Below are 27,644 nucleotides of genomic sequence, written 5' to 3' on the forward strand. Positions count from 1 at the left end.
TGAGTCTCCCGGATGAAGCACTAAACGCTACAATGTTCTTTAATGCTGCACCAATTTGAGGTGATTAAATATTCTTGCTGCTTTTCTTCTCTTCTCACAGAAATCATGATATAGTTTTTTTTTGTTGTTTTGTATTTTATACTTCATAACGCGGATTTTCTCTACGCTCGTTGTGCATTTTTTAGCCCACTTTGCATTTCGCCTTCGATCGCCATCACTTTTTCAGCTTCAAACAACCCTTAAAACAAATCATTGAAATGCACAACGGATAAATTCAATTGCTATTCATCCACTTCTAGTTACTGTGCACATGTACCCACATCAAGGCATCCTTCCTCCTCTAATTTGGACAGGAACTTGATGACACGGTACTCGTGATCAGTCTGCCGAATCATGTCGATCAGCCCGTTGAGTTTCTTGATGCCGATGAAGAGACTGAAAAGAATTTAGGGAGAAAGTGAGAAGTGCTAAAAGCGAATAAGTGCTTTCTAACTCACCGGTGACCGTGGAGCTTCTTGTTAATGGCCATTAGCTCTTGCTTGTTAAACACGTCACTCTCCTCGAGCACAGCCAGCACGTGCTCAGCCTGAGACAGATTTGGCACGTGCAGAATCGATGTGAAAGCTGAGAGCATCTCCATGTCCTCGAGCACTTGTCGTCGGCTGCTCGTGCAGAGAATGAGGAGCTTCCTGCCCTTCGGCGGCTGCTTCTTCAGCAGCACAAGGAGTGCCTGCAGCGTGAGATTGGAATACCTCGGCCCGATTGGACCATAATCCAGCAGACGCTCGATGTTGTCCACCAAAATGCAACTCAGAGTGGATCGATATGCATCGTCGAAGATCTGAAAATGCAAATTTCATGTAGAAATTACAGAGTGCTGTGGAAAGATTTGTTTTACCTTGCGAATCTGGAGACACTTGGCGGACTCTGTGAAGCCCACCATGTCCTCTGGAGAGCACACCTTGACGAAGGGAAAGTCGGACATCTTCGCCAGTTGGGCAGCGAGGGCTGTCTTGCCGGCATTCGGCGGTCCCTCGAGCAGAATTGACACAAGCCCATGACTTTCGGCGGCTCTCGCTTGCTGGATGTAGAGAGATCCGTCCTCCAGAAGACTCGACACTGGCGTTCCCCAGTTGATGATGCCGCGTGACAGGAAGTTCTCCAGAGCTTCGGCCGCAGTGCCGAAGGCTGGCTTTATGTCATTGTCGAGAGCGTGCAGGAAGTCTTGACGATTCACCAGCAGCTTCTCCATCGCCTCTGGATCCACCTCCACTTTCGTGGCCGCCTTGATCAGGCGATTCATGGCCGTAGACTGAGCAGCTCGCACCAAACCCTCAATTTCAGCTCCACTGAAGTTCTTCGTGAGCGTTGCCAACTCGCGATTGTCCACATCCGGATTGATCTTGTTGAAATCCTTCATTCGCTTCGTGTGAATGTTGAGAATCTGGAAGCGGCCGGCCTCGTTCGGCAGGCCAATCTCCATCTGCACCTCAAGTCGACCCGGACGCATGAGAGCCTCGTCAATCATGTCGCGGCGATTCGTCATGCCAATCACGAGGATGTTGTTCAGCTGCTCCACGCCATCAATCTTGGCCAGCAACTGATTCACCACCGTGTCATGGACGCCACTGTTGCCCGCCACGGAGCCTCGAGCCTTGCAAATAGCATCAATCTCGTCGAAGATGATGATGTGGAGGCCACTGTTGGGGCCCAATCTCTTCTCTTCCTCTTCCGCCTCAGCGAACAGGCGCCGAATGTTTGCCTCCGATTCACCCACGTACTTGTCCAGAATCTGCGGTCCATTAACAATTTTCGGCTCACGGGCGTTTAGCATTTTTCCAATTTGACGCGCCATGAGCGTCTTCCCGGTTCCGGGAGGGCCGAAGAGCAGGATTCCCTTCACGTGCTTGCAGCCCAGCTGCTCCACAAGTTCCGGCGGGAAGACACGCGAGGCAAAGGCGCGCCTGAAGATGGCATTGAACTCCTTGTCCAGACCACCGATGCCCATCTTACCGAAGTCCCAGTCTGGATTGATAATCGACTGTCGCACCACTTTCCCCTTGGATTTGCCCACGAGATTCACGGAAGAGTTCTCTGCCTTCTCGAATGTCACCACCGTGTTGCCCAGCAATCGGCCAAATCTCGTGGGCTTCGGCTCCATGTGTGTGTTATCCTTGTAGGCATTTATGTCCACCGCTTCCATGGTCTTCACGGCCAGACCCAGGAGCTTCTTGTCCTGGAAGCTGAACACCAGCGGCTGGCCCACTGTCAGCGCCAAGCCCGTGAATTGCATCAGGAAATCCTTAGCCATGAGATCGGAATCGTAGGACTCTGAGGTGGTGATCTTTTTCTGGACAAAGTCCACCTCGAGCACGACATTTACGATGCACTCAGCATTCTTGCGGGCATCGAAACTGAAGGGCTTCACGTCGATGTCTTGATTGATGGACAGAGTGGCCCATTTGCGCTGCACCAGTGAGAATCCCACGGCGTTGCGCGGGATCTCCGGATGTCGCTCGATGGCGAAGACAAATCTCTGTCCAGGCCCAGTGGACACCTCTATATATCTGCAAAGGAGAGAGGTGAGTCAGCTACATGAATTGTTCTCCACAATTTCCTCAGGTACTCACTTGATGTCATCAGAAAAGTCGTAGGGACTCACAATAGCCGCATTTTTCAGCGACAACTCGTCCGTGGGACACTTGGTGGCCTTCATCCTCTGCAAGAATCACGAAATTGCGAAAAGACAGAAAATCAATAGAGAGACACCTCATCCCTGCCATCTGAGGCAATGACTCACCGCTGCCATGTCTTGCGGATTCCCTGCTCTTCTCTCGCAGGACAACTTTTCACACCAACTCTATCAATAAGCACTCACACGTGGGAGGATTTCCCGCGGGGAGAAGCAGGAGAAGTTCAACAAAAGAACCACCAAAATGTGCTGCAGAAAAATCAATATTTTCCAAAGTTCCTAGGGCGTCTGCCAATATTTTCACGCTGCTTTTCACTACTATCACGCCAAGGGGTGGCACTTATCCCACTATCACAATGTACTTGAAGGTGACTAGAATGATAATTGAGCCAATTGGATGCCAAAATGCGCCTTTTTCCTACTCAAAACTCAACAATTTCACAAATTATTCCGCTGGAGACTTGTTTTCACAAGGGACACACTCACACACTCTCGCTCTCCGGACGTCAAAGAGAGCAAAGTGAAGTTTGCCGGGTTTCCAAAGAAGATTCAATTTTCAAATAATCGGTCTTCGGACAACTCTTTATAACGCATGCAATCAATAAATGATCCCTTTTTTCCTGGAATGTATTCAGCGCCTTCACATATCCCATGGTCAGATTGATAAGTGGCTTCTTCGTGAACTAGAAGGGCATTCGGGGCATTCTCATTGCATATTAATGGGTTTGCGATGGGAAAATCACTTACTCCAAGAATCCATTATATTGTACAAAGAACAAAGGGCATTGAATCAAATTGGTAATAAAATACATTTTCGTTTTTCTTGTGATTTCTCATGGCATCAAACCTGATCGAACTGTGGAGAAATCCGAGAAAGTGTTCTTTCTAGCATGCAAATGGAAAATAAATCATGGAAATTGATAATACACAGAACTGGATGCCTTTTCCAACGCTAATGACTCTAATGCATATCACAGAAAGCGATTCCGACGAACTTGACCTCCGTGATCTTCCATGACCGTGCTGCTTTAGCGCGGTCTTGTATAGAATTTATTTTGGGTGCTGTTGAAACTCCACTTTTTACCCAATCCACGTGGACAGCCAATGAGCTCTTCAATTTAGCCATATCACAATCTCATGATTTCTCGTAGATTCTGGGTGTTTGTCAAGTTGAATGAACAGACTGAAATTGATTTCTTCTTCTCCACACTTCCTCTCAGATGAGCATTTTCAACAGTCATGCTGAAGTGAATCTCCAGAGCACAATTTCGAAGCATCGCGAAGGATGACGTAATATTGAAAAAGGTTTCACAAAATTCTGTAATGTATCGCCATCTCAGTCTGTCACGCTGCTTATCATTATCGCGAGTGACGTTGCACTTAGGCCGCGAAAGCACGCATGTGTGAGTGGCGGAACTTAGAATCTTCCTTGTCGTGCCGCATCTTTCTCACTCTCAGCACGTTTCGCGACGACGTGTCACTTTTGTCAGTGTAGTGAGTGGAAAATTATAGCGGCGTCGTGCCCAAGAATAGAACGCAGAGGTGCGAAATCGTGAATTTTGCACGTTGCTCAACGCTCAAAACGTGGAACATGCGTGGGAAAAATTTACGCGTGATTTCAGCTTGGTGCTCTTGAACTTGCTTCAAAATATTTATCAAAAAAAGCATCATGATTGAGAAACAGGGAAAGTAATCAGAATTCCTTGGCTACCGGCGTTTCAAGATTCACACTGTCTTTTTCTCTTTCTGGCGAATACAAGGGAATAAAATAATGAGACTCACTCAGTGAGCTGAGAAAGGCACATAAACTGAATCCACGATTACAGACTGAGAATGCTGGGAATCCCTTTGTGGTCTTTCTCAGTTAGTTATAATAATTTTTGAGAAATATATTGTTAAACCCTTTTGTAATCTTTATCTATAGTTCCAATTAATAATTATTTTCAAATCCAAAGAATTGAAAGTTTTCTTTTATATTGATGTTCTTCATAAAATGTTATAAGATTCATTTGAAAAGAACACAAAACTTGACCAACAGAGTATAGTTTGTACCGTGAATGCACATAAGTTCAACATTATCTCATTAGCGCCGTAAACAGTGTAAAACAAGCAAGTTTACAATTGTAAATTACACTTAATAATTGTCAATATTTGCAGAATTAGCGAGAAGATCTCGTGATTTGTGTTAATTTTACAGTAACAGCATGATCGCTCGGTTGCGAGTAGCTGGACTACGCGTAAGCGCGGGAAAACTCGTACTCCACCACTACACTGACGGCGGTAGTCATTTCGGGTGGCCCAGGGGCGTCAGACTCATCTGCTCTCGTCTCAGCGGCAGCGCGAGTGGTCTCTTTCTACCGCGTGCACTGACGGGATTACACACGGTTCCATATCCGCTCCTCTTGTAGTACAACACAGCGTGTAGGTCAGTGTATTCATGCCGAGAGCGAGACAGAGCATCACATGTCGCGTGAGCTGCCGTATAAAATATTCGCAAATTCGATCGATATTCCAGTGACTTGTAAAGTGTTTCGCAGTTCGGTTTCTCGCATTGCCAACGCTCCTGCCGAGTCTCTATCCCAATTCACCGTTAGGACCGGCATAAAATTTTATTTTCTCGCAAAAAGTTAGAAGTGGAATAAAGAGTGAAAATCTCTCCCTCGTGATTAGATGCTTTTTCTGATCTTGCGCGGTCTTTAGAGTGTGCTTCTGAAGCTGTCACAGCCGAAGTCTTGGCCAAATTCCTGATTTTATGTAACTCGACTCTGTGAGCGCAGAAAGTAAGAGTGATTTAGGGAAAAGTGAGAGAGAGTAATTTAGTTCAACTCAATAAAGGCAGGGTAAAAGGTGAGTAAATTTCGGTGAAGCCACTAAGGGCTCTTTGGCGGGCGAGAGAGGTGAAAGGAAACCGCAAATATGCGGGGGTGAATAACCAGATCGGAGAGAGCTTTCTCAGCATGCCATTTTTGGTGTCACTTAAAAATTTATCCAATAAGTACTATTTGGCTTTCCGCCTTGCAGACGAACATGGGTGAACCACAGTTCAAGAAGCAGCCAAAGGGATTTGCCACCAAGGCTATTCATGCTGGTCAGGATCCCGATGAGTGGAGTGGCAATCCTGTCATCCCGCCAATTACGATGAGCACCACTTTCAAGCAATACGATCTGGATAATCATAAGGTAAACACTGAGAATGACCTGTTCTACGAGGGAAAAAATATTTATGCGACAGCATATTGACTCATTCTTATTTATTTTCCTTCCCATTCTGCTTTGCACGTTTTTTTCTATACCACAAATGACAAATTGTGACTGTGCAGATTCTTTTCTGTGTATGCTAACACAACCAATAATACTTTCTTCAGCTAAAATGAAACTCAGAGCATGAGTTGGGAATATTCAGGTCGTTTCTGTCTTTCTCCATCATCATTACTATTTTTTTTCGGGTGAAAATCAATACAATATTAGTGTGAGCATAAAGTAACACGACACTATTCTCTCTTTGATGACGTGTGTAACCGTTGATTGAATTAATCCTTGTATTTCCTGAGAAAATTCCGTATCCAAGCGCCAAAGTCCATTTTGTGGGAAATTCAGTGGGGTTATCAGTGCTTGTATTTAGATTAGAAAAATATGTTTGTCAAAAGTGTCTTTGGTGGAAAGCTTGTAATCTTTGAATTGCCTCCAAATCTGACCGTTTAATCTTCCGAATGATGAATTGCATACGTGTCATATTGACAAATGCCTCACAATATTAGAAAAAAAGAGGAGCATGCGAAAATATGTTTCTCATAGTAATAATTAAATAATTTGCATACGAAATTCCGGGAATTTAATTTGTCTCAATTTGTATAATAATTTTCAACTTATGAATAATTAAGTAACTAAAAAATATATTCCAAGTCAGAGCTCAAAAAGCCATACATTTGTCTCGAATTATTTCAATTCCATTCAAGAAATGCAACAGGAAATTAAATTAGATAGTCCAGACAAAGACAGTCGAATGTGACAAAAAGAGATTTTTAATTCAATCTTCGAGGCATTTTGCAACACATGGTTTCTTCAATATTGAGCATTATAGTACAAAATCATCTTCTGTGTGTGATTTTATCGGCTGAAAACGTTAAAATGGTAATTGCTGTGTTTGTGCAAGTGCGCGAAGAGAGGAAAGAAAATTTATGAGTTATTTTGCTGATAAAAATCGTAGGACTGATAGCTATAGAAAGGTGACGATTGATTAGGCCTGGTGTGCGCGATAAATGTGTCACAAGAGGCACACTGCGAGTAGATTTCGCTGAGTGCTCCGCAGGGAATTACTCAAAATTATTGTAAAATTGATGGATGACAAAATTGTCCCTTTACTCGCAATCCTGAGCACATGTTGAGCGATAAATTGAATGAAATCACACAATCATGTGTCAGAGATTGATAACCGCGATAACAAAGAGGCGTCAGGTTAAATGAACCCCCGCAATTTTACTGTGAAATTGCATAGAGCGTGGCTTTTAGACATTTTAGTCTTTATTCAATTTCTGAGTAATACGAGTCGATTTGGGTGAAGCCACAAAAATCCATAAAGATTGGATATCTATTCTTGTCACATGAGCGATAGACTTCATATTGTTTGGCCGAGTGTGTGTTTTTTTTTCTTGCAAATTAACTCGTGAATTGAGTTGTTTTGCTTTTCTCTATCTAACATTCTCTTATTAAATTTAATGCCGTCTCATGTTTGTTTTTTCGCATTATCAGTGACTCGCGGTGAGAGGTCAAAAGGAATTTCAGTGTCAGAGATGTAACCGGCTCGAGATGAGAAATTACTGAACAATTCCTTCATAATGGGCGGATTTTTCGGGTGTGGGGCAGAAAAGTTTATCGAATTGTAATCGCATTGGAAATGAATAGTCAAATTTTGCCAGCTTCTTTGGTTGACAATGACGCAAAGAGTGTGTAAAATGTTTACAAGCTCTTATAAAATTTAATTTGATAGCGAGAAAAGGGGAAAAACAGTGAGTCGTAAACTGATAAATTATAAAGAAGAACCGATAAGAGCAGTTTTAGTACCATAAAGTGCCTTATTTGCCAAGAAATTTGCTCAAATTCTCCGTATCAGTAGGAAATTCATCAAGTCATATTGCTCTAAATGAATTTTAGAGAATGATCATGACCTTATTTCGTGCCTCAATTCATCAAGTCATTTTCTTTCATTCTCAATTAACGATCACTTTGCCAAGTTAAGTAATTAAGACGGCATTTTTTTTGTTACTCTTGCAGGGTTTTGTCTATGGCCGCAGTGGCAATCCCACGAGGAACATGCTGGAGAAGTGCCTTGCCGCGCTGGACAATGGAAAGCACTGCCTGACTTTTGCCTCTGGTCTCGGAGCCACGACAACTATTGTCTCTCTCCTTAACGCCGGCGATCATTTGGTTGTCACAGATGATCTTTACGGCGGCACAAGCCGCTTTCTGCGTCTCGTTGCCAGTCGCATGAATATTGTATCTGAATTTGTTGATGCCACCGATGCTGAGGCTGTTGTGGCCGCCATAAAGCCTAACACGAAGATGGTGTGGTTGGAGACGCCCACGAACCCGAGCATGAAAGTCGTGGACATTGAAGCTGTTTGCAAAGCGGTTCACAAAACTCCTGGGGTAAATCTGGATGACATAAGATTTGGCATCTCATTGAGCTAATCAAGGGTTTTCTTGCTTCAGATCATCGTCGTCGTGGACAACACATTCTTGTCGCCGTACTTTCAGAGACCTCTTGAACTCGGAGCGGATGTTGTGGTGCACTCCGTAACAAAATACTTAAACGGACATTCGGACATCATTATGGGAGCTGCTATTACCAGTGACGATGACATCCACCAAAGATTGCGCTTCCTGCAAAACTGTAATTATCACACACTCTCGAACTATAATTGATCTGTTGGATGCACCAAAAGTATGACTATGTATGGTGAATTTCACAGAATTATTTTCTGTGAAAAAAAAAACACCCACAATCTTGAGACTTATTTTTAAAAGTCTCCAATTGAATTCTGTTATCAAGAAGTCACAGGAAAAGTCGAAAAGATAGCAATTCCAATTTATTGCGCCAATCCAGTGTAGATTGTTCGAGTTTGTTTCAGTTGAAAAAGTACATATTTGTTTTTCACTCAACAGACATGAAATGTATGAGATGTAATGGTGGTAAAAAGTGAATTCATTTTTGGAGAAGATGAGGATATGCAATAACGTGAGTGAAGCATACAAAGGCAACAAAGGAAGCTATTTTCCTCTTCATGAGAGAAGGAAAATGGATTTTCCTTGTCCTGTTGAGTAAATTGAGCGAAAGCTCAATGGCTCATGAAACATGTGGGAGATTGATTATCTTGTGTGGCATGACTCAATTCAATAGAAATCTTGTTATTTCAGAGCTTTCAATGCTATTGTTTAAAATTTTGAAATAATCTACAAATATGCAGTGTCTAGCATAGAACATCAAAATATTTTTGTGCATTTGGCATGATTATGAAGAAGTTTTAATTGAATTGATTTTTATTTCTGCAAATCTAATACTCTTTTCTCTCTCTCTCTCTCTCTCTTTTATGCACATCTTCGCTTAAATCCAACAAATGGCATCAGCAATGGGAATCGTACCATCGCCTTTTGATTGTTTCCAAGTGAACAGGAGTTTGAAAACTCTGGCGGTGCGAATGGAGCAGCATCACAAGAGCTCCCTCAAAGTTGCGCAACACTTGGAGAAGAGTCCTTACGTAGTGAAGGTGCTGCATCCTGCATTGCCAAGTCATCCGCAGCACAAATTGGCTCTTCGTCAGTGCTATGGCCACAGCGGCATTATGTCATTCTACATTAAAGGTGGACTAGAGCAGTCGAAAGCTTTCTTCAAGAATCTCAAAGTGTTCACGCTCGCCGAGAGTCTTGGTGGATATGAGAGTCTGGCAGAACTTCCGTAAGTTCTTTATGTGTTTGAAGTGCTTGAGTAATGTCAGTTGATGTACATTAAGAGTGATAATAACTTCCGCGACAAATCATCTTTGCAGAAGTCAAAGAGTTTATATGACTTAAGCTCTATAATCTCACCTTGGTATTTGCAGGGCAATTATGACGCACGCTTCCGTTCCGGCGGAGCAGAGAGAAAAGGTCGGCATTACCGACAGCTTAATTCGGCTGTCAGTAGGATTGGAGAATGTTGAGGATCTCATTGAGGATTTGGATCAGGCTCTGAAAGCTGCCGTGTCTTCGTAGAAAGTTTCAGTTGTACTGAAGAGCGTTTGAATGGAAAATGCAGCGAGGTAGAATTAAAAGGGAGATGAAAATACGCTCAATCGCATTGTACAGAGATTTTTTTTCCACTTGTAATCTGGGCTATAGTGATTTTGCATTGTTTTTCAAAGCTATTTTTGGTTCTTTTTGTACTATTTAACTTTGATTTAGACTGGAGGAGCTTTTTGAATGAGAAAATCCCCAGCAAGAATTTTCGCACGGAGACAATTTCTCACTTTTGTAGTTTTTCAGGTAAATTTGTGACATGAAAAGCTCACTTAGAGAAACGCTCAAAATTGTATTTGTTTAAATTCTGCACTCTGCAAATTTATAGTTGAAAAAGTGGAGTGAAAATGAATAAAATCACTTCACAATTTATACAAATTCACATAAAATACATATATTTTTCTATTTGACCACAACTGTGTTTTTGACGCTTTTGACGAGGAAAATTTCAGTTTCTACAAATGTTAACTAGGTGAATTGGAAAGTGTTGTTTCAAGAGTGATTCTGGTTGAAGTTTTCGAGGGTTGTTTGCTGTTTTGTATGCTTATGACACTTTTTGTGTGCAATTCAACAGGAGTAGTATCAACAGATGGACAAAAGTGGACGAACAAGCGAATTTTGATGTGGTCAGTAGGAATTTTCAGAAATTCACATAGATTCCGGCTGAAAATACCACATGAAAAGTGTTCTCAATTTGAGATCACAGCACAAACAATCTTCTCCCGAAGTCACACCTACTAGCGCTGAGAAAGTGAATAATATTAAGAACTGTGACTCACCACAGCTTATCTGTGATTGGTTGGTATCGTCCGTGTGGAAAAAAGAAGATGAACAACTTTTGAATGCAGGTTACAATATATTCTAAACTATTTCTTGTGTCATTGTAATAAAAATGATATAGAATTGCGAGATTTCATTGACCTATGAGAGCATCCCATCGAGCTTAGAGTCCATTAGACGAGGAAGTAGTGGACAGGATCGGCTCGCTTGAAGCACAAGTGCAGCCAATACGCTTTCTCGCAGAGATCAGCTCCGACGGGATTTTCGCACTGGGACAGCATGTTGTGCCCAATGTCTTTCAGGTCTTCCGGCACTTTGAGTCGCAGCTTCTCAAAGTGCACATGACCTGTGTCATCAACCACCTCAGCCTTGTGGAAAATGCAGTTCATGTAGCACATAAGAGCCCTGTCTTCGATTGGCGACAGATGATCGCCGTCACTGAACTCTTCGATGATCTTTTCCGTGGCTCCACTTTCTTGCATGCAAAGCATTCTCAGTGGGCGATACTCTTCCAAAACATCCCTCGGCGGGTACTGAAAATTGCACAATTTTAATCAGTGAACCAAGAACTTTCTTTTCAACTTCGAATGAAAGCAAGCGACGAGAACTTTGTTTTTTTTTTTTTTTAAGAAATCACAAGTTCAAGGAAGTTGAAAAACTTTTCTGCTGGTTTTACAATTGATGTCGGAAATTGAATTTCAATTCACGTAAAACATTGGAGGGATCTTACACTTTCATCTCTTCGCGGTGCTTGAGGTCTTGCTTCGAGATAAAAGAGACAAACTACGAACAATATCGCGGAGCAGAGAATCCACTTCATGATTAATTCCACAAATGTTCTATGCAATCGAAAGACTGTTTTGTCAGTTTTGCATGCACTTCTAATTTATAGTCGAGAAAATGGGAATGACAGGGCGCAAAATTAAAACGTGATGAAGCATTTTCTAAGGATATCCCAGTAGAAAAAAGTTAAATTGCCTATTAATTCTCTATTGTAATAATTTTGATAATGCCTTCATTATACTTGTGTACTACTTCTCTACAAATACTCATCATCTACATTATGTTGAATTTCCTTATTTACGCCATTGGGTTTGTGAAGAGTTGGAACATGACATTATGAATAAATTTGCATTATTCAATATTAATAAATAGTCTGCTGCATTATTTTTATGGCTCCGCCACGCAAAAGCGATCATGCGTAAATGAAAAGTGAATAAATAAATTGACGACACAATATTCGATAGTCTTGAAGGATTCAAGCGGAATATTAAACTTCGATTAGACACCCGAAGACTGCTTACGAAGAGTCTCCACGGCACTATAGCGTACATTACTCCGACAAGAACGTGTACAAGGGTAAAATGGATTGCATTTCACTATAATAGGTGATGCCCTTTTGACGTATGAGAAGGACAATATAAAGAGACTGTTGAGTTGAAGTGCTGAGAAGAAGGCACTTTAGCACGAGGCAGAGCAATTAATGCGGGAGAATATCATCATGTCCTCCTCATTATCGTCATCCCGAGCTATCATTGTCACGGATTGATGCGCATTTTGTGAATTTTCCACTCACAAGGGCTCACTTGGAAGCACCTGGAATTAAATAGACGCCCTGTGAGCTGTAAAAGGCGATTCTCTTAAGTCATATGGCTGAGAGAATGGCTAGAATTTGATAATTGCACAATCCTCGTGTGAGAAGAGTCTTGTGATGTTGATATAAATAGCTGAGAATAATTTCAGAGATCCACCTTTCCTCTATCTCACCAATTATCAACATTTATTCGCAAACACGTCATATTTCACGATGAAAGAGTCTAATTATAAAATTGATGTGTGAAAAGAGATATTAAGTGTGTGATATAAAATTGTAATCTCTGAGCAGGACAAATTAAGACAAAACGTCTGTGAATATCGAATGTGATCTTTTGCCACAGGTTCTCATGTTTGTGATATTCTCTGGCATATCAAATCGCAATAAAAGCTACGGGGTTCCATCGTAAATGGAAATGAATAAGAGTGAATACCTACTGTGAATACATTGGAAGTGCGCTTCTGACGTCCTTAATAAAACGCGAGTGACAATTCGAACCCCACGGGCGAAAGGGAAGAAAAGGAGTAAAGGAATAATGGCTACCAAACCATAAGGAGAATTCTCAATGGAGTGAAGGTGGTGAGTTTTTATCGCAACAATAATATTGATGTACTAAAAAGGTGGGCAAACTTTGGATTGTATCTGCGAAGGTAAAAGCCCACAATGAGGGAAATTCCTCTGAATTTTTTTGGGGACATCAATTTCCTCCATTGACGAATGCCTTCTACCCATGTCTATAGAGCACATACAAAATTGCCCTGGGCTGATTTTTCGCAAATTATTCCCAAACATTTTGCCGAGAAATCAATTGCGAAGGGGTAGCGAGGAAATATCTGCAATAAGCTTTCGGTAATGTGATTTTTCGTGTGTGTGGCAAACTGAAATTGAATTTCCGTCAAAATCGAAATGAGACTCTCATCTTGGATGAATGTTTAGAAGTGCGAAAGTGTGGGGAATTGAAGCTCTGAAATCTTCTACTTTTTTCTAATAGACCTTTTTGCCTGTCTTGTGTGTCAAATTGAATAAATTAGCTAATAGGTTGTCTTTCTACTTTTCCTTTCTCTGCAAAGACACCTGCAAAGTTCTAATAAAATTCTTAGACGAAGGGAAAGTCTGAAAATGTGTGACAGAGAGAAAATGGAAAATTTTCATCAGACATTTATTTGGAATGAAATTCTGAATATTATATGTTTTTAATTAAGAAATTACTCCGGTCTCTCCAAGAATTGATGTTCCTGTCGTGTTTGAAAGTAAAGAAATGTTTTTCAGTGAGTTCTATGACATGTTCTCATTATAATACTTTTCTACCGTCTGGAGGAAGTCACCAATTAATGAATTGCGCAAGAAGTCAATTGAGAAATCATACAAAATTGCTAGTTTTCCTATTTGCCATTCATAATGTGTCTGACACCGAGAATGCTGACGAGATTTCAGCACTTTTCCACTATTAAATACAAATTGCCATTCATTTCTTACATGCCATAACGCAATATCAAGTGCAGAAGTAATGATGAAAATAAAGAAATTGAGATTTACATAGATACAGAATACTTTTGGCATATTAGCAATTAAATATTTCACTGCATTTGGTGAAAAGTTCTGAGAGAAGCTATTGTATTTTACAAACTTGTGCGGAAGTTTAGCATGGGATGATGAATGGGTGTTTTGGGTTGAATTTTACGCTTATTTTCCGGAAAATGCTCAATTTTCTCCTTGATGGAACCTTGCAGCATCAATTAAGACTATATGGGAATTTTTCATTGAAACATTTTCACACATTTTTCTCCATCTCTCGGACATGACGGTGCAGAAAGTTCTGCAAATCATCACTTCGCACATAGACAGAACAATAAGAGGGGGTGTATGTGCGGGAATCTGGAAGTTTGTGGGGTTGCTCGGGGGTGCAGTGACGCAAATTGTGATCTACTTTCTTGGCGAACATCATGCAAAATACAAAGTTAAAATACGACGTGGGGAATTATGAGATTTGGGATTCTGTGAGGAGAAAAGCTGAGAAGATGGAAAATATGTCCAGTTTGACGAGGAGCGCAATAGTTATTCTCCTCATGATTTCTAGGAATGATACTGTAGCTTTCTTATCACCTTGAGTGGAGGTTCGGAAGTTTTCTATACCAGCAATTGGCAGTAAGTACGAAAAGCTGTAAGAATTGAGAGAAATGTGAGACTTTTAAAGGTCATCCATGTAATTTTATTTTCTCCCATTGAATTTCTCGACGTGTTCACACGAGCTAACATACTTCTCCTCCTTAACATCAGTGTGGTGGTTAGAATTGGGTGGGAAAATTGATGAAGTAACCTTGATGGGAATTTGAATATTGAAATTGCTGTTAACGTCTACGAGACTAATTAAATTATTAACACATTTACGCCCATTGTTTCCATTCTCCTGACTTTTCTTTCAGCTCATGCTATTCACCTGAATGCTACATTGGGAGATAAAGCGCATTGAGGAGTGCGAGTTATCTGCGTACACACTAGAAAGATGTTGTATTTCGAGTAAAATGGTTTGGTCACGAGAGTGTTGGTGCGAGATTGCCGCCCAGTGACACAATAATAAAGTGCGCGAAGCACGGCAATAAATCAACTAGTTTCTGTCCCCTCGTTCGGAATTCCTCCTGGACGAGCGAGTCGTCATCATTCCACCGGCACACACTTGTTGTTCCCTGCCAGGCGAGAGATCCCTCCGACTTGATATGGAGAGTTAACTCTTTATCGCACTCTGTGAGGGGCTCTCGGTGTGCTCGGCCATGCCAAGGGGGTGGCGAGGCCTCTCTTAAAATCGATAATTGAGTCCTCATTGTTTTGTCACGACTCTAGGATGAATGATGAGAGCCAATTGAGCTGGCAAATGGCGGATTCGGTGGGTATTTTCTGAACTCTTCAGCATTTTATCACACCTCGCCATTCCACAGACTTCACACTTTTCCCATTGACTGATTTCTGAGGTGGAATCAAATTTCCTCATCATGACTCAGGGTGAGGAGCGTTAAGAGGAACTTAGCTCTAGATAAGACCGTCTTTACTTCATAGAAACAGTATTTCTGCTCTAATGAGAGCTGCTAATCTTCCAGATAAGAGATTAGCAATGTTTTCTGGCTATTTTTGGTAGTGATTCTGAAAGCAATATCCGATTTTAACACCATTAGTGTTGATCCGAATTACATTCAGTGTTTAAGAGAGAGTTATTTTTAAATGTTTATTCCCGGGTGCGAAGAGCCTTTTTTGTAAATATCTACATATTTTGCTCTTGCAGCTTTGTTCGCAAGTTCCTTCAACTCTGGTTAAGGGTTAATAACTCGCTCGAGTGTGCTTGTATTCGTGGGGAAATTCAGAGTCCCAATTTGGCTTTATCCAGCAACACACAGTGATATACGTGTACATAGGTATAGTGTGAGCTTTTATCACTCACTAAACGAAAAAAGGCATCCACAGAACTTTTCACTCACTTCCTGCCTTCGCTTGTCAGAAAAACAGGGTAGGGAATTCTTATAAATATCATCCTCTCTGTGGACTGGTGGAAAAGTTCGGCTCCCAAGCTCTCCCCCTGGGAATGAAAGGGTTTGGCGTGAGAGCGGAGAGAGAACGAGCAGTGACGTGAATGATTTAGTCAGTCCAATGGGACTTTTGTCTCTCATCTGGGCCATCTGATGGGGTCGCGCGAGCCCTTGGAAGCATTCCGTCATCGTCACTGGGACTGGAGGAAAAGAACTCGCTCGTGGTTATGCTTTATTGGCGAAATGGGTGTACGACTGTTTAACGCATTTATCACTCGTTCCCCGAGCTTTCGCTCTCCCATTGTTGACGCGAGAGCGACTGAGAGAGGGAGAGAGTCCTCGTGCTCGGTGCGCGCGCACGGATTCTCTCCATGGGAGCGAGCTTTTCTCGGCGCCCCATCGAAAGCTGGACGGCATGTGTCCGGGAAGGGGCACAAATTCCGATACACAGCGACCCGATGTTCACTTTTCCGTCCAATTTTCCAACGGGCCACGGCTGTGAGAGGTTTCGGGTCTGAGCCGAAGACCATCGCCGGGCTGCTCGGGGCACCAGATGAGGCCTCTCTCAGCACACACTTTCCGATGGGAGAGCGAGCATTCGTGACACAGTATCGTCGATTCCATATCGACGTCGCGCCGCAAAACATTCACAAACGCGAGAGGAGAGAATCTGCCTGTGTGTTCAGTTTGGTGTGTTTTGTTGTGTCGTTTGGGTATACCGGGAAAGAACTCTCAGTGCTTTTTCCCTTCTCCTGTGTGCTGCAATTCAGTGGAGCACAGGCGGAAAAGTCTTTGGCATTAAGTGGAGGAACGCACAAGGACGACACTTTTCCATACCCTGCGAACTCTGTCTGGCCGCGAGGTGTGTGCTTTTTTGTGCGGCCGAAACCGCGTCGCCACTGATTTCGCGTTTTGTGTACAAGTGAGGTGAGATTTTTCATCATGAGTTACACAGTGAAATAGAATTTTTCCATCCACATCTGTGAGGTAGAGTGTGAGTGAGAAGGGGAGAAGATAGATTCCTCGTCTCTTCCACCGTGCCGATTCCACAGGAAAAAAGGGAGAAAAAAGTACACACATAAATGTATTTTATGTAACAACAGAAAAGTTTCGTGTGGAAAGAGTATAAGAAAAGCAGCGCACTTTTCATTGACGGGAATAGATCGGTGCTGCCTGTGTCGGTGTGAGTGTGTGTGTGTGTCTTTTTGGAGAATATCACTGGGGAAATTATTTGGAGGAAACACAGCCAGTGGAGGAAATAGAATTAAACACAAAGGGAAATTCGTGTGCAGTTTGGAAAGAAAAAACACCACTTCCCACCTTGTGTGAGTTTTTTTCTTCATCAATTTTCAATGTTTTCCACGCGTTAAAATGTACATGGAGATAATGGACAATTGAATGGAAAAATTTGTGGGGAACTTTCCCACTCATGTGTGTGCTCTTCACTGGGGTTCCACTCCTAAGGTCTGATGTGGTCCGCGTATCATATGGTATGGAAAATGTGGAAAACATATCTAATCGCGCTGCACTGTAATTGGAAAGAATGTTTGCCGAAGCGCACTTCTCTGTGTGTATGCGTGCTGTCTCACTGTGTAGAGAATTATGGTGAAATTTTCACAGGATTGCCATGAGCAATTTCCAGGCCACATACGAAAGTCGGCAATTGTGTGTCGTGTAAAATGATGATTGTGAAACTTTTTCGTGTTCCTTCTTCGCCCTCTCCGCGTTCCGTATGTGTGCACACTTCATTCCCTCGAGGAGGCTTCCTTCCCACTCGAAATGTGCTTTTCCCATCCAACTGGGATGTCTCTTCTGTTTCTGTGGAAAATTGAGTGAGAAATTTCCATTCTCTCACCCCCGCTCGCCCACTTCCAGTGCTACTAAAAGCCGTGATTTGTTCTATGTGTGATGTATTTTGGGGATATGTGGGGAGGAATGCCGCGCTGCGTGTGTGTGTGTGCTGCGAGGAAAAAGGACAAAAGGTCTCTTCTAAGAGGGAATATTTGAAGGAAATAACTGGTCTCATTTTCCTCGCCGTCCCCACCGCACACACATTCAACTGAGCATTTCACATCCTCCCCAGGCATGAAGGGTGAAAGTATACTACAACCACTCTCTCCCCCCATTTTCCACTTGCTACCCATTTGCTGCTCAATCTTTTCTCTTCATTTCCATCTGAGAGATCACACAATCCTTCTTCGGATGTCTATCGATCTCTGGTTCAGATACTTCCACCAATTTCACCCGAGTCTCCGCCCTCCGCGCCACCCCACAGCGCCCCGGCCAGCGAAATTGAGATGGAAGTGAAACTACACTTTAAACAGCGTGTTCAGCCCCCAATTTTGCATTTCTTCACGCGTTTTCCCTTGGAAAATATTTATTCTAGAAAGTAGTGGGAATTTTCTTATCTCCACCAATTTCACTGTACATTATTTTCTTCTATTGTGTCTACATCACTCTATTGGCTTTTTAATATGTGTTTTTCCTCCTTTCGTCTCCTCTATTTGCTCTTCGTGCGTGTATATAGTTTTTATTACCTCCCATCGCGCTTGGTTTCTGGTCCAGAATTAAGAGATTGTAATAGAATTTTGAGAAAGCACTTGAGTTCTCCCAAAACTTCAACACTGCACGCAACTCTGACCTCTCGCATGACTTACATTTTAGTGGTTTTGACACCCTTCGACAGCACGTATATAATAAATTACTAACACCATGTGGTTGAGGAAAAAGTGTATGGTAAAAATCTATATTCTTCACTATTTTGGGTCTATAATAATGTTTGCAATAGTTACAATTCGTAATAACCATTTGTGATACCCACTTTACCTAATCATTGTGATGACAGTAGAGCTTGCAACACTGTACACTTGATATACACAACTCGCTGGAAATCGCACCCAATCGCTCTGCCATTGAAGATGATAATAATAGACGGAGTGTATGTCTTTAGTTACATATCTCGTTGATAAGGGAATGATCTCATAAGCTGGTTGCTTTAATGTCAAGATACATGATTTCTTCTCGATTTCTGCTATAAATACTGCTTCACGTATTATTAAAACAACCAACTTCAAATGGACTTTTCGGTGATCATTTTGAGAGAATTTATTAATAATACTTAAGATGCCATTTTTCATACGTGCCACCACAAAAATAATGTGTCTCATCTCTCCTGTAAATAACACAATATTGGCCCTCAAAGTCGCCTTTGAATGATGATTTCCCGGTGTGGCAGCAGTGTGCGTAAATTTATAATGGTTGGATGAAAAACAGAACAGGATGATGATGAGGATGAGACAGAAAAATTGTAGCAGAAATTCTCGCAATATGATTTAATTATAAACCTCCCCATCTATTTTCTTGCTTTTTGCCCACGATTCGCTCACTCACACTTCTCGATAATAAATTTAAATCCATAGAAGCCGCGCAGTTGAGTGTCTTGTTAATAAATTTTCATTCATTTCGCATCCTTCTTCGTGGTAACTTTTCTCTTTCATTGCCACTGCTGCCAGTTATGCTCCCTTACCCGCACTCAACATACCGCAGAAGTTTCCTCAGAAAGACAACAAACCCAACGCAATTAGAGGGCACGAGCGGAGAGAATGAGTGCAAGACAGAGGAGACAGCTTTAATGGGTGTTTTACAAGTGCAATTAGGAAAAATGAAGTAGAAAAATAGAGTCATTCCTCGGGTATTCTCATATAAATACATTGCACTAGAATTGTGCGGATATATTGTCAAATTGTGTGGCATTTTGTGCTGAAAAGGTCGTCTATCTCTCACATGAACATCCGTGCTCGATTCTGGTGACTATTTTTGCTGTTCCTCGCAATTCAAAACATCACCATCGCGACTGATTAGAGGCGCGCGCATCGTCAATTTCATGTGCGAGATTCTGTTTGATGGGCAAATCATGTGCTAAGCACTTCAATCATATGAGACACACTGACAAAAAGCAAGAATAGAATGCATCTGGCGATGCTCTGTGCTGATGACTTTGTGTGAAAGGTGTGAGCGATGTTGACAGTGATTTTTCGTCTCACAAAAGGCATCAATTAACCTTTGATAGCTGATATCGTATGCTATCTTAATTAGATTTCTACCACGATTTTCCTGCTGAGTAAATTCAATAAAACTCTTGACAGTTCTTCAACGCTGTCTTCCAGTGCTACTGGATGGTACGATTTGATTAAGCTCAGAATATTTGCGTCATATCAATTTCCTGCGATGAGCGATTTTAGCGCAATTCTCAAATTGATTTACTTAAGTACGTGCACACTCGAGAACAAATAGAGTATGTCAATTGAAAAGGCTTTGATTGTGTGAGTGATTCATTCCTCTTCAGGCACATCTCACAAGAAAGAATTTATTTGATTATAGGGGACGACAAAGTGACTATGAACTGTGGAAAATTTGTCTCTCTTTCCTCTGCCATCTGCTGAATTAATTAGGAAATTGGCACAATTACTTATATTTTGGTATTTATTTATAACATTGCGTGATATTTAAATGTTGTCCCTTCAATGAAAGCTGCGATGATGATGTGTATACTATAAATATCCCAAGATTTTGAGAAATGTTCTTAATTTCTTGTGTTTGTCTTCCTTTTCAACAAGATGAAAGCTTGGTCTTGTGATTACGGATATAATGAACATTGAAGACAGCACTGTACAAATATTCCCAGTAACATTAAATGATGATTGATACCACTTCATTCGACGCTTTATTGGGCAGTATGCCCAATTGGATATATTCCTTCGCCAGAAGAGGAATCAAAACAAACTTTGGGGCGCGGTAATATAATGGAAGTGATACTCAGATAATTAAAATGAGGAAGAATAAGTGATTTTATTCGATTTGTGAGAAAGTGTTGTGATTTTCAGCAAATATACTCAAATACAAGAGCTCAACTCAATATGTAATTCAATATTAATTACATGAGTTTGTGGCGTAGCACTAAATCATGGCGTGTTTGTTTATTCTATTACTCCAGTGGATTTGTTGTGTGGTACGCTCTGAAAGATTCCCTCTTCGCTTTTGATTGCTCCAATCGAAAGATGAAATCGCGTTGGGATGAAGACTGAACGCTATTTGGTCACGTTTCATTGAGCACTGTGCATTTCTTTCAAGTTTCACTATTTTTCTCTGATGTAGATCCGAAAATTGTTGTTGAAGCGTCTTCTTTATCTCCTAAAAAAACATTTTACGCCACACTTGATATGCTGAATATATGCGAATTGATACAGAGAATGTATTGAAATAGTCCGATGGGAATCTTCAAATAGTTGTCATTTATCGATCAAGGAAGTGAATGAGGAAAATGCACATATGTGGAATTGCTCCACTTTCATGCTGGGTGTCGTGTTGATGTAAGATGATTCTCACATGCGTGTCCAAATGAATTCCAATCTACTCCATTTAAATAGCACTCGCGCTCAGGAATAAATTGTCAGAATGACGTAAGTTGGAATTCCTATTCACTTCTCTACCTTGCCTCTCTTTCATCCATTTTCACACACCCAAATAATCACTATAGAGACTGAAAATTCAGTAATTGGAAGTGATTTTAATTTAAATTATAAAAGTCCCACAAAAGCCCATGCACGAGCGAATGTGACCTCTTTTGTGTGTGAAATTTACTAGAACGGAAATAAACTCTCTGAATTTCACTCGCGCTTTTCGCGCCGTTTTCACAAGAAAGAACACAACATTCGTGTATTACTTTTCCGCACCGAAGTCAGGTGCGATGAAAGGCAAGGGGAAATATCGCAATTTTCCCACCTTTCTACTTCATTTATCTTCCCTTCCTGTTCTTTGCGACATCAGACATTTGAATATTCAGCAAAATTGTGACATTGTTGCTGCTCAAGCAGCAGAAGAGTTCGTCGCCATAATTGAATTTGGCTGGTCAAATGGTAATTGATGTCAAATAGTTCAACTCCCCCATTCAAATGGTTAATAGAAAGAAGAAATAGAATTTGTGATCGTCTAAATTACCGCTCAGCTATTTCCATTCTCTGGCATTGAAGCATTTTAAGGCTAATTCAAAGGCTCCGTATATTACATATATGATGCTTTTAATACCTCTTCACAATATTTTCGTTAAATTTAAGCTTCACTTGTTGCTAACACTGTGTTCAATGCGCCAATGAAAATATGCAAGATAAGTGCTATTGAGTTAGAATTTACATGATTCTCCTCCTTCGACATACAAAGTCCTTTGGTGTTTTTCCACGTTAAAAGTTCACATTGTAGCAAAATTGAGGTAGTAAACTTTATGTGACATTACCGCCATCTCTGTAATTCCTTTTGATATTTTTCTTGAGCTTAATGTACAGACTATTTCAGTACATTGAGCACCGAACATGGCAAGAGACGGAACCATTGACGTGAATTTAAAATTACAGTCTGAATGGGAGGTGAAAGAATTGAGGGAGTGAGTTTTCCATTTGAAACATTCAAAGGATCCCTTTTCCCACTCTGTCTCACCTACTCGTTGGATATTTTTGGTGCGACTAACACAATGTTATCGATACTGATGAGAAAGTGGTGAAAACCTCAAATTATTGAATCATGTGACAATTGTACAAAAAGAGTGAATAGCATGTGATTTTCATTGAACCCTAAATTTTAACTTCAATATCAATGTCGCAATGTTTATTGTGAACTATACTAATTATTTTTTAGCATACAAAAGCAGAAAATGCTGCACTGAAAATGTGCGAGATCGTATAGGAAATACATCAGGCGACATTTAAATGTTTAGTGTCCAATTATATGTTGTTGATATTCCCCTTTGTTTTACACCAAAACAATAAAGTAGCTCATTCTCTTTGAGCTGAATTTACGACTTTCTCTTGAGTTTTATTACATTCGGAAAAAGGAAGACTTTGTATGTATATGACGTAGTTTGATGAGTGTGAGTTGGAAAAGAGCAAAAATCAATATCAACACCCTTTTTTCAATATCACACACACACACCATATCTAAGAGAGGGAACTATAAAATAGCCGATGTGTGTTCGTAGAGACAACTTTATTTTCAAATACACAAAAGGTGTGATGACCCACTATCTGCTGTTATTATCTATAATACCTTGAATTGCGTACGTCATCGAGGAGTTAATGCAAGTACAACAAGAGTATTTGATAATTCGTTTGCTTCGGCATTTGGAGTAGAGCATTTTCTGTGCCACGATAACAGTACTCTAATAATCGTCGTACAATTCACACAAATGGGTATTTCCATACAAATCCAATAAATGTGATACTGCATTTTTTCTGTCTCACATGATGTCACTCTAATGGAAGAAGAATCGACAAGAAATGCGTACAATAAATAGATAAATTAGATTTCAGATAAGTGAATGAAGGTCGCCTGAAGAGACTTCAAGTTGAAGTTACAATGATTAGTGTAACGTTACTCATTTCAAGCTATGCAAAAACTTACTCTTGCAGTGAATTTCAATAGAGTAAACAGCAAAGCATTTTCCACCGATGCATCCATAAATTTAGCAAAAGTTGCTAAATTTTAACACAGTATTTTCCATGTTTGTTTGTTCAGAGTTTCTGTTTTACTATTATTAACTTCAATAGATTAGTTTTATTATGTTATGAAAACGCTCATGATTCGATTGTTTCAAGTAACCGACGAGATGAGCTGGTTTGCGGTATTTTATGTTGCGAGACAGTATGACTTGGAGAAGAATTGTATTTTTTAAGCAGCACCCTATTTAATTTTCATAAATTAACCCCCTCGAGGGAAAGTAAAATGCGGTGGATTAATGCAAAGCAGCCAGGAGGACTTTTCAGTTAGAAAGCAATTTTCGGACTTTGAATTAATTTGAAAATATTTGTATGTATGGCACTTTAATTGCTTAATAAATTAATTTAAGAAGTGAGACCCTCAATGGAACGATTTTATAAACTTTGATCTCACACTTTTGATATGCTAAAGCTGAACCCTAAAGGTAGAGTTTGTTCATCTTTTGGCAGAAAAATGTTAGTCATCACACCCATGTTACGTCGCATAGAATTTGCAGAGATTAATTAAGTACATTCTAGTCTTTAACAACCGCCATAATATGGCAAGGAGAGGTATTTCATGAAAACGTGGTGGGAATTCTCAAACTTCATCCCTGTGCTAAACAATTTCATTTGCAAATGATGACATGCAGGGATTTTCTTCCCAAATGAGGGTGGTTTTTGAGAATGGCTTCACAATTACAAATTCCGCCGAGGTGGAATTTTCACCCTTATTTCATCCGTCATTTTGTATAATGGTGTGAATATTCATCATTGGTTAATATCTTCCACTTATGTAGAATCAAAATATGAATTTTAGCCTGGAATGAGATGCGCAAAGATCTTCGGAAAATGGGGAATATTTCCCAAACATAGACATATTGTGATAGTACAGGAGATAATCATCGTTCAATACATACATATATCCTTGCAAATATGCATGCACAGCACACGCTAAACAAGCAATGAAAGTTCTCATGATAGATTTGAGGGAAATAATCGTGGAAAAGTTCGTTAATTTTACTCCACATACACATAATGCTGTGCTGAGTATAAATGGAAAAGTTTAACATTCCTTGCAAAATTTATTTTCTCTCTCGTGCATTTTCGCGTGGCGTGGAAAAATTGGATTCTTGCAGTTGAAAACTTTGGAATACACAAAATCGTTTAGAGTCACGAAAATGAAATTTTTCTTTACGTCATTCATGAAATTTAGCGCTATAATACTGCTTTTCATTTTCCCACGACGATTGAATTATTTTCCCTTGCAGCTTTTCCTCATTTACCCAACAACAACTTGTTGACTTGCACTGTTTCTCTCTCCCTATTTCGTGTACTTACAAACGAACTATACTCGAGGCGAGAGTTAAAATTTATTCATAGATTTTTTAAGCCTCTCATTTTTGCCAATTTTCTCTCCTATATCGGTACAATCCACTTTCCTAATATGCAGCCTTAGCAAAGTTATTGTTACTTTTTATATACATATATTCTCGTGTCAAATCTTATTTCCATGTCTTGCTAAATATTTTGTGGTCCAACAGGCTGTGATCCTTCCTTTTAGTGGCCACATAAATGCATCCGAAATATTTCCTATTTACTGTATCACGTTCAACATATGTAAGAGAATATTTTACCCCTTTTTCAATCTGTCCAGCCTTTTTTCGAGATGAGGGTGAGAAAGTGGACAAGCTGAAGGAACATTTAGAGCACCGGTGGAATATACACACCCAGAAATCGATGACCTTTGAGCTTTAGCTTAAAAGCTTCCCAACTTATGGATTTATGTGTCTCATGTTGTCCCTATAAGATAAAATGTTTTCAAAATATTCTTATATAGCTTCGAAGAGTTCTTGGAATTCTTTTCAACTTGCTTGACAATGCTAAAATTGGTGTTAAGAAAAGAGTGTGTTTTCCTCTATACAAATGGGTAACGAATGTTCAAATTAAATTTTCAAACAAATAGCGAAAATGTGCTTGATTTCGCCTTTGTGGTTATCTTCTATTCAATGCCTTTGATTGATGTATACATTTCTTATAGACAGACTTTAGAGAAGGGAGTTAAGAAGGAAGTTATAGCATATGTACCTGTGGCAAGACCTGTAAGGCAAAAGTTTTATTGTGCTCTATTGAACAATACCCATGGGAAGACTATTAGATTTTAGGTATACATTATTGGGAAATAGTGAGGAAAAGAGGGAAACTTGTTAAACTTTCTATGTGCGGATAAGCACACTGATGGTCAAGTTAAACGGCTTTTGTATTCACCTCAATTATACAGCAAGACATTAAAAACAAATTTTCGCATGAAAAGGCTTTCAAACTTTGTGGAATACATATACAAAAATTGCGAGTTCTGAGAATTCAGTGGGAAGAGCCACAAGTGGTCTGAATAGTGTTGCAACAAGGGTTTATCATTGATTTCCAGCAAGCGAAGGATTTTTTTTATTGAATTTAATCTGAAGCGCTTCTCGTGGAGCTCGAGAAAAGAAAGTGGCAAGGAAGACGTGTTTCAGTGACGTCACAGAATCTCATCCCTGCGAAATAATAGAATTCAGTTGTGAAGACACGTAACATAGTCGTACTCAACCTCCCTCGCAAATACACGTGATTTTATCGCTTGCCACCCAGTTGCCACCTCCTGAGGGGTACGCGAACGGCTCTCCGTGGTTAATAGTTCAGGGATAGGAATTTGCATTTTTAATGAGACAGAGACCTCAGAATGCGTTGTCCGACAATACACGGGGAAAGACGTGGAAGAAATTGTAAATAGCGGCAAATTACCATTAGAGTACTGTGGTTCCTGAGTGGGGTTTTGGGTGGTGCGGAGCGATTTCGATATATGGCTATTCTACGTGTCACTGTATCTTGCCAGAGCAAAATGTCATAGTCACATACCCCAGTGATGAGTATATGGGCAATTTTTCCACTTTACTTCTCCCATGTTGACAGTGGAAAAGTTTATATTAATCGCATGAATGTGTGTTCGTTGAGAAAAAACAGTGTCAACTTGTAATTAGATATCGTCCACTGAATCACCCATATATCGTAGCATCTACATAGGACACAGTAGTGCAACTTTGGAAGCTTATTATGGACATATACCCAGTTAAGTGCCTTTATCAGGGCGCTCCTATTCTACTGGCGGTGGCTGTAAGTACTGATGGTATTATTGAGCAGGAAAGTTTTCCGTTTTCTTGGCTGAACTCATTAAGCGATATTTCTCCCGTCAAATGCCTAAGAAACACTGCGATGTTTCGTGTTGAGCAAACATATAACTCATGTCTTCTATATAAGATAGATATTTTTGCCTCAGTGTTGTTATTTTTTCCCCTTTGCAGAATGAGGTATTTGGTGAATTTTCACTTTTAGTATAATTTACCCCGCATTTCAATTAAAATTTTATAGAGCTTGGCCGAGAAAAGGGTTCATCGCATTTTCTCACAACAACAATTGCATGAGGAATTTTCATCTAAACTCTAAATATTACTGGGGGGTGGTGGAAAATTCTACTATAGGCTCTACGTTTGCGTTACGTGCCAGCAATAATAATCTGCAATTATATAGGGTTTTAGGGTGTGGGGTTACAATTTAATAATAAATTCAATTTGGCATGACTCTGGGGTACCTCCTAATAGCTTTGCAATCTGATGCTAATGAAAAGTGGACTGTGGAAGTGAAGATATTCACTTACCATCCAAAGATTCTTGATATTTTCCGCCAAAATATTTCAGAGATGAAAGAGCAAAGGAGAGGAGCATAAATTGAGTTTTGACTTGGCGACAAATTTCGAAGACTGAGTTGATTTATATTGAAATTCCCGTCTGTAGACTTATCTTGGGCAATAAATATATTCTAATTCCACATAAAAATGCTCGGTTTGATCCGCCAAAAATTGTTCAATTTTTATTGAAAATGAAGAATAAGAAATTGCTTAAAGTGGCAGTTTTAGCTCTGCTTTTCATGTTTCCCTTTAATCAAATGTTAATTTCACTGGGTTGAAAAATTTCTTTCACCATCAATCTCATGATGGAAAAAGCGCTGATAAATCGTGCAAAGGTGACTGTATAGAGAGCAAAAGGTGCTGTTGATATAGGCAGTCACTTGGTTTCGCGTCTGCATGAATTTTCAGACACCCTGAGCAAATATTTTGCCTGGAATAAAATTAGAAATCAATCAATTTTCCCATGGATTTCGTCATATGGCCTTCTGCCAGACTATGTCGCGGTTCTCTTAATGGAGTGAGTCTTCTTTCGCACCACGAACAG

General features: G+C 40.4%; 3 protein-coding genes across 3 annotated transcripts; 1 reads left to right on the forward strand and 2 right to left on the reverse strand.

Annotated features, from left to right (window-relative positions):
* Positions 1-98: 98 nt before the first annotated feature.
* Positions 99-3,964, reverse strand: LOC132263572 (vesicle-fusing ATPase 1-like). Its single transcript, XM_059763393.1, has 5 exons — positions 2,801-3,964; positions 2,631-2,719; positions 899-2,567; positions 498-841; positions 99-435 (listed from the first exon to the last, which is right to left on the reverse strand). The coding sequence occupies exons 1-5, from the start codon at positions 2,807-2,809 to the stop codon at positions 300-302; spliced, it is 2,247 nt and encodes a 748-aa protein (XP_059619376.1). The 5' UTR covers positions 2,810-3,964; the 3' UTR covers positions 99-299.
* Positions 3,965-5,173: 1,209 nt separating this feature from the next.
* Positions 5,174-10,399, forward strand: LOC132262096 (cystathionine gamma-lyase). The gene is made up of 6 exons (XM_059761234.1): positions 5,174-5,539; positions 5,714-5,872; positions 7,964-8,338; positions 8,402-8,582; positions 9,317-9,644; positions 9,790-10,399. Exons 2-6 carry the CDS (start codon positions 5,720-5,722, stop codon positions 9,938-9,940), a joined length of 1,188 nt encoding a protein of 395 aa, XP_059617217.1. The 5' UTR covers positions 5,174-5,539; positions 5,714-5,719; the 3' UTR covers positions 9,941-10,399.
* Positions 10,400-10,800: 401 nt separating this feature from the next.
* LOC132262097 (general odorant-binding protein 83a-like) lies at positions 10,801-11,623 on the reverse strand. Its single transcript, XM_059761235.1, has 2 exons — positions 11,475-11,623; positions 10,801-11,277 (listed from the first exon to the last, which is right to left on the reverse strand). Exons 1-2 carry the CDS (start codon positions 11,562-11,564, stop codon positions 10,918-10,920), a joined length of 450 nt encoding a protein of 149 aa, XP_059617218.1. The 5' UTR covers positions 11,565-11,623; the 3' UTR covers positions 10,801-10,917.
* Positions 11,624-27,644: the final 16,021 nt, after the last annotated feature.

This window comes from Phlebotomus argentipes, unplaced genomic scaffold (genome assembly GCF_947086385.1).
Source record: "Phlebotomus argentipes unplaced genomic scaffold, Phlebotomus argentipes genome assembly contig_15, whole genome shotgun sequence".
In the NCBI taxonomy this organism is placed as follows: Eukaryota; Metazoa; Arthropoda; class Insecta; order Diptera; family Psychodidae; genus Phlebotomus; species Phlebotomus argentipes.

Coding starts and splice junctions, on each gene's coding strand:
- LOC132262096 (XM_059761234.1), top strand. CDS start 5,720: ATGGGTGAACCACAGTTCAAGAAGCAGCCAAAGGGATTTGCCACCAAG. Junction 5,873..7,963: donor ACGATCTGGATAATCATAAG/GTAAACACTGAG, acceptor TTACTCTTGCAG/GGTTTTGTCTATGGCCGCAG. Junction 9,645..9,789: donor GAGAGTCTGGCAGAACTTCC/GTAAGTTCTTTA, acceptor TGGTATTTGCAG/GGCAATTATGACGCACGCTT.
- LOC132262097 (XM_059761235.1), bottom strand. CDS start 11,564: ATGAAGTGGATTCTCTGCTCCGCGATATTGTTCGTAGTTTGTCTCTTT. Junction 11,278..11,474: donor CACCGCGAAGAGATGAAAGT/GTAAGATCCCTC, acceptor TGCAATTTTCAG/TACCCGCCGAGGGATGTTTT.
- LOC132263572 (XM_059763393.1), bottom strand. Junction 842..898: donor AGTGTCTCCAGATTCGCAAG/GTAAAACAAATC, acceptor TTGCATTTTCAG/ATCTTCGACGATGCATATCG. Junction 436..497: donor AAGAAGCTCCACGGTCACCG/GTGAGTTAGAAA, acceptor AATTCTTTTCAG/TCTCTTCATCGGCATCAAGA.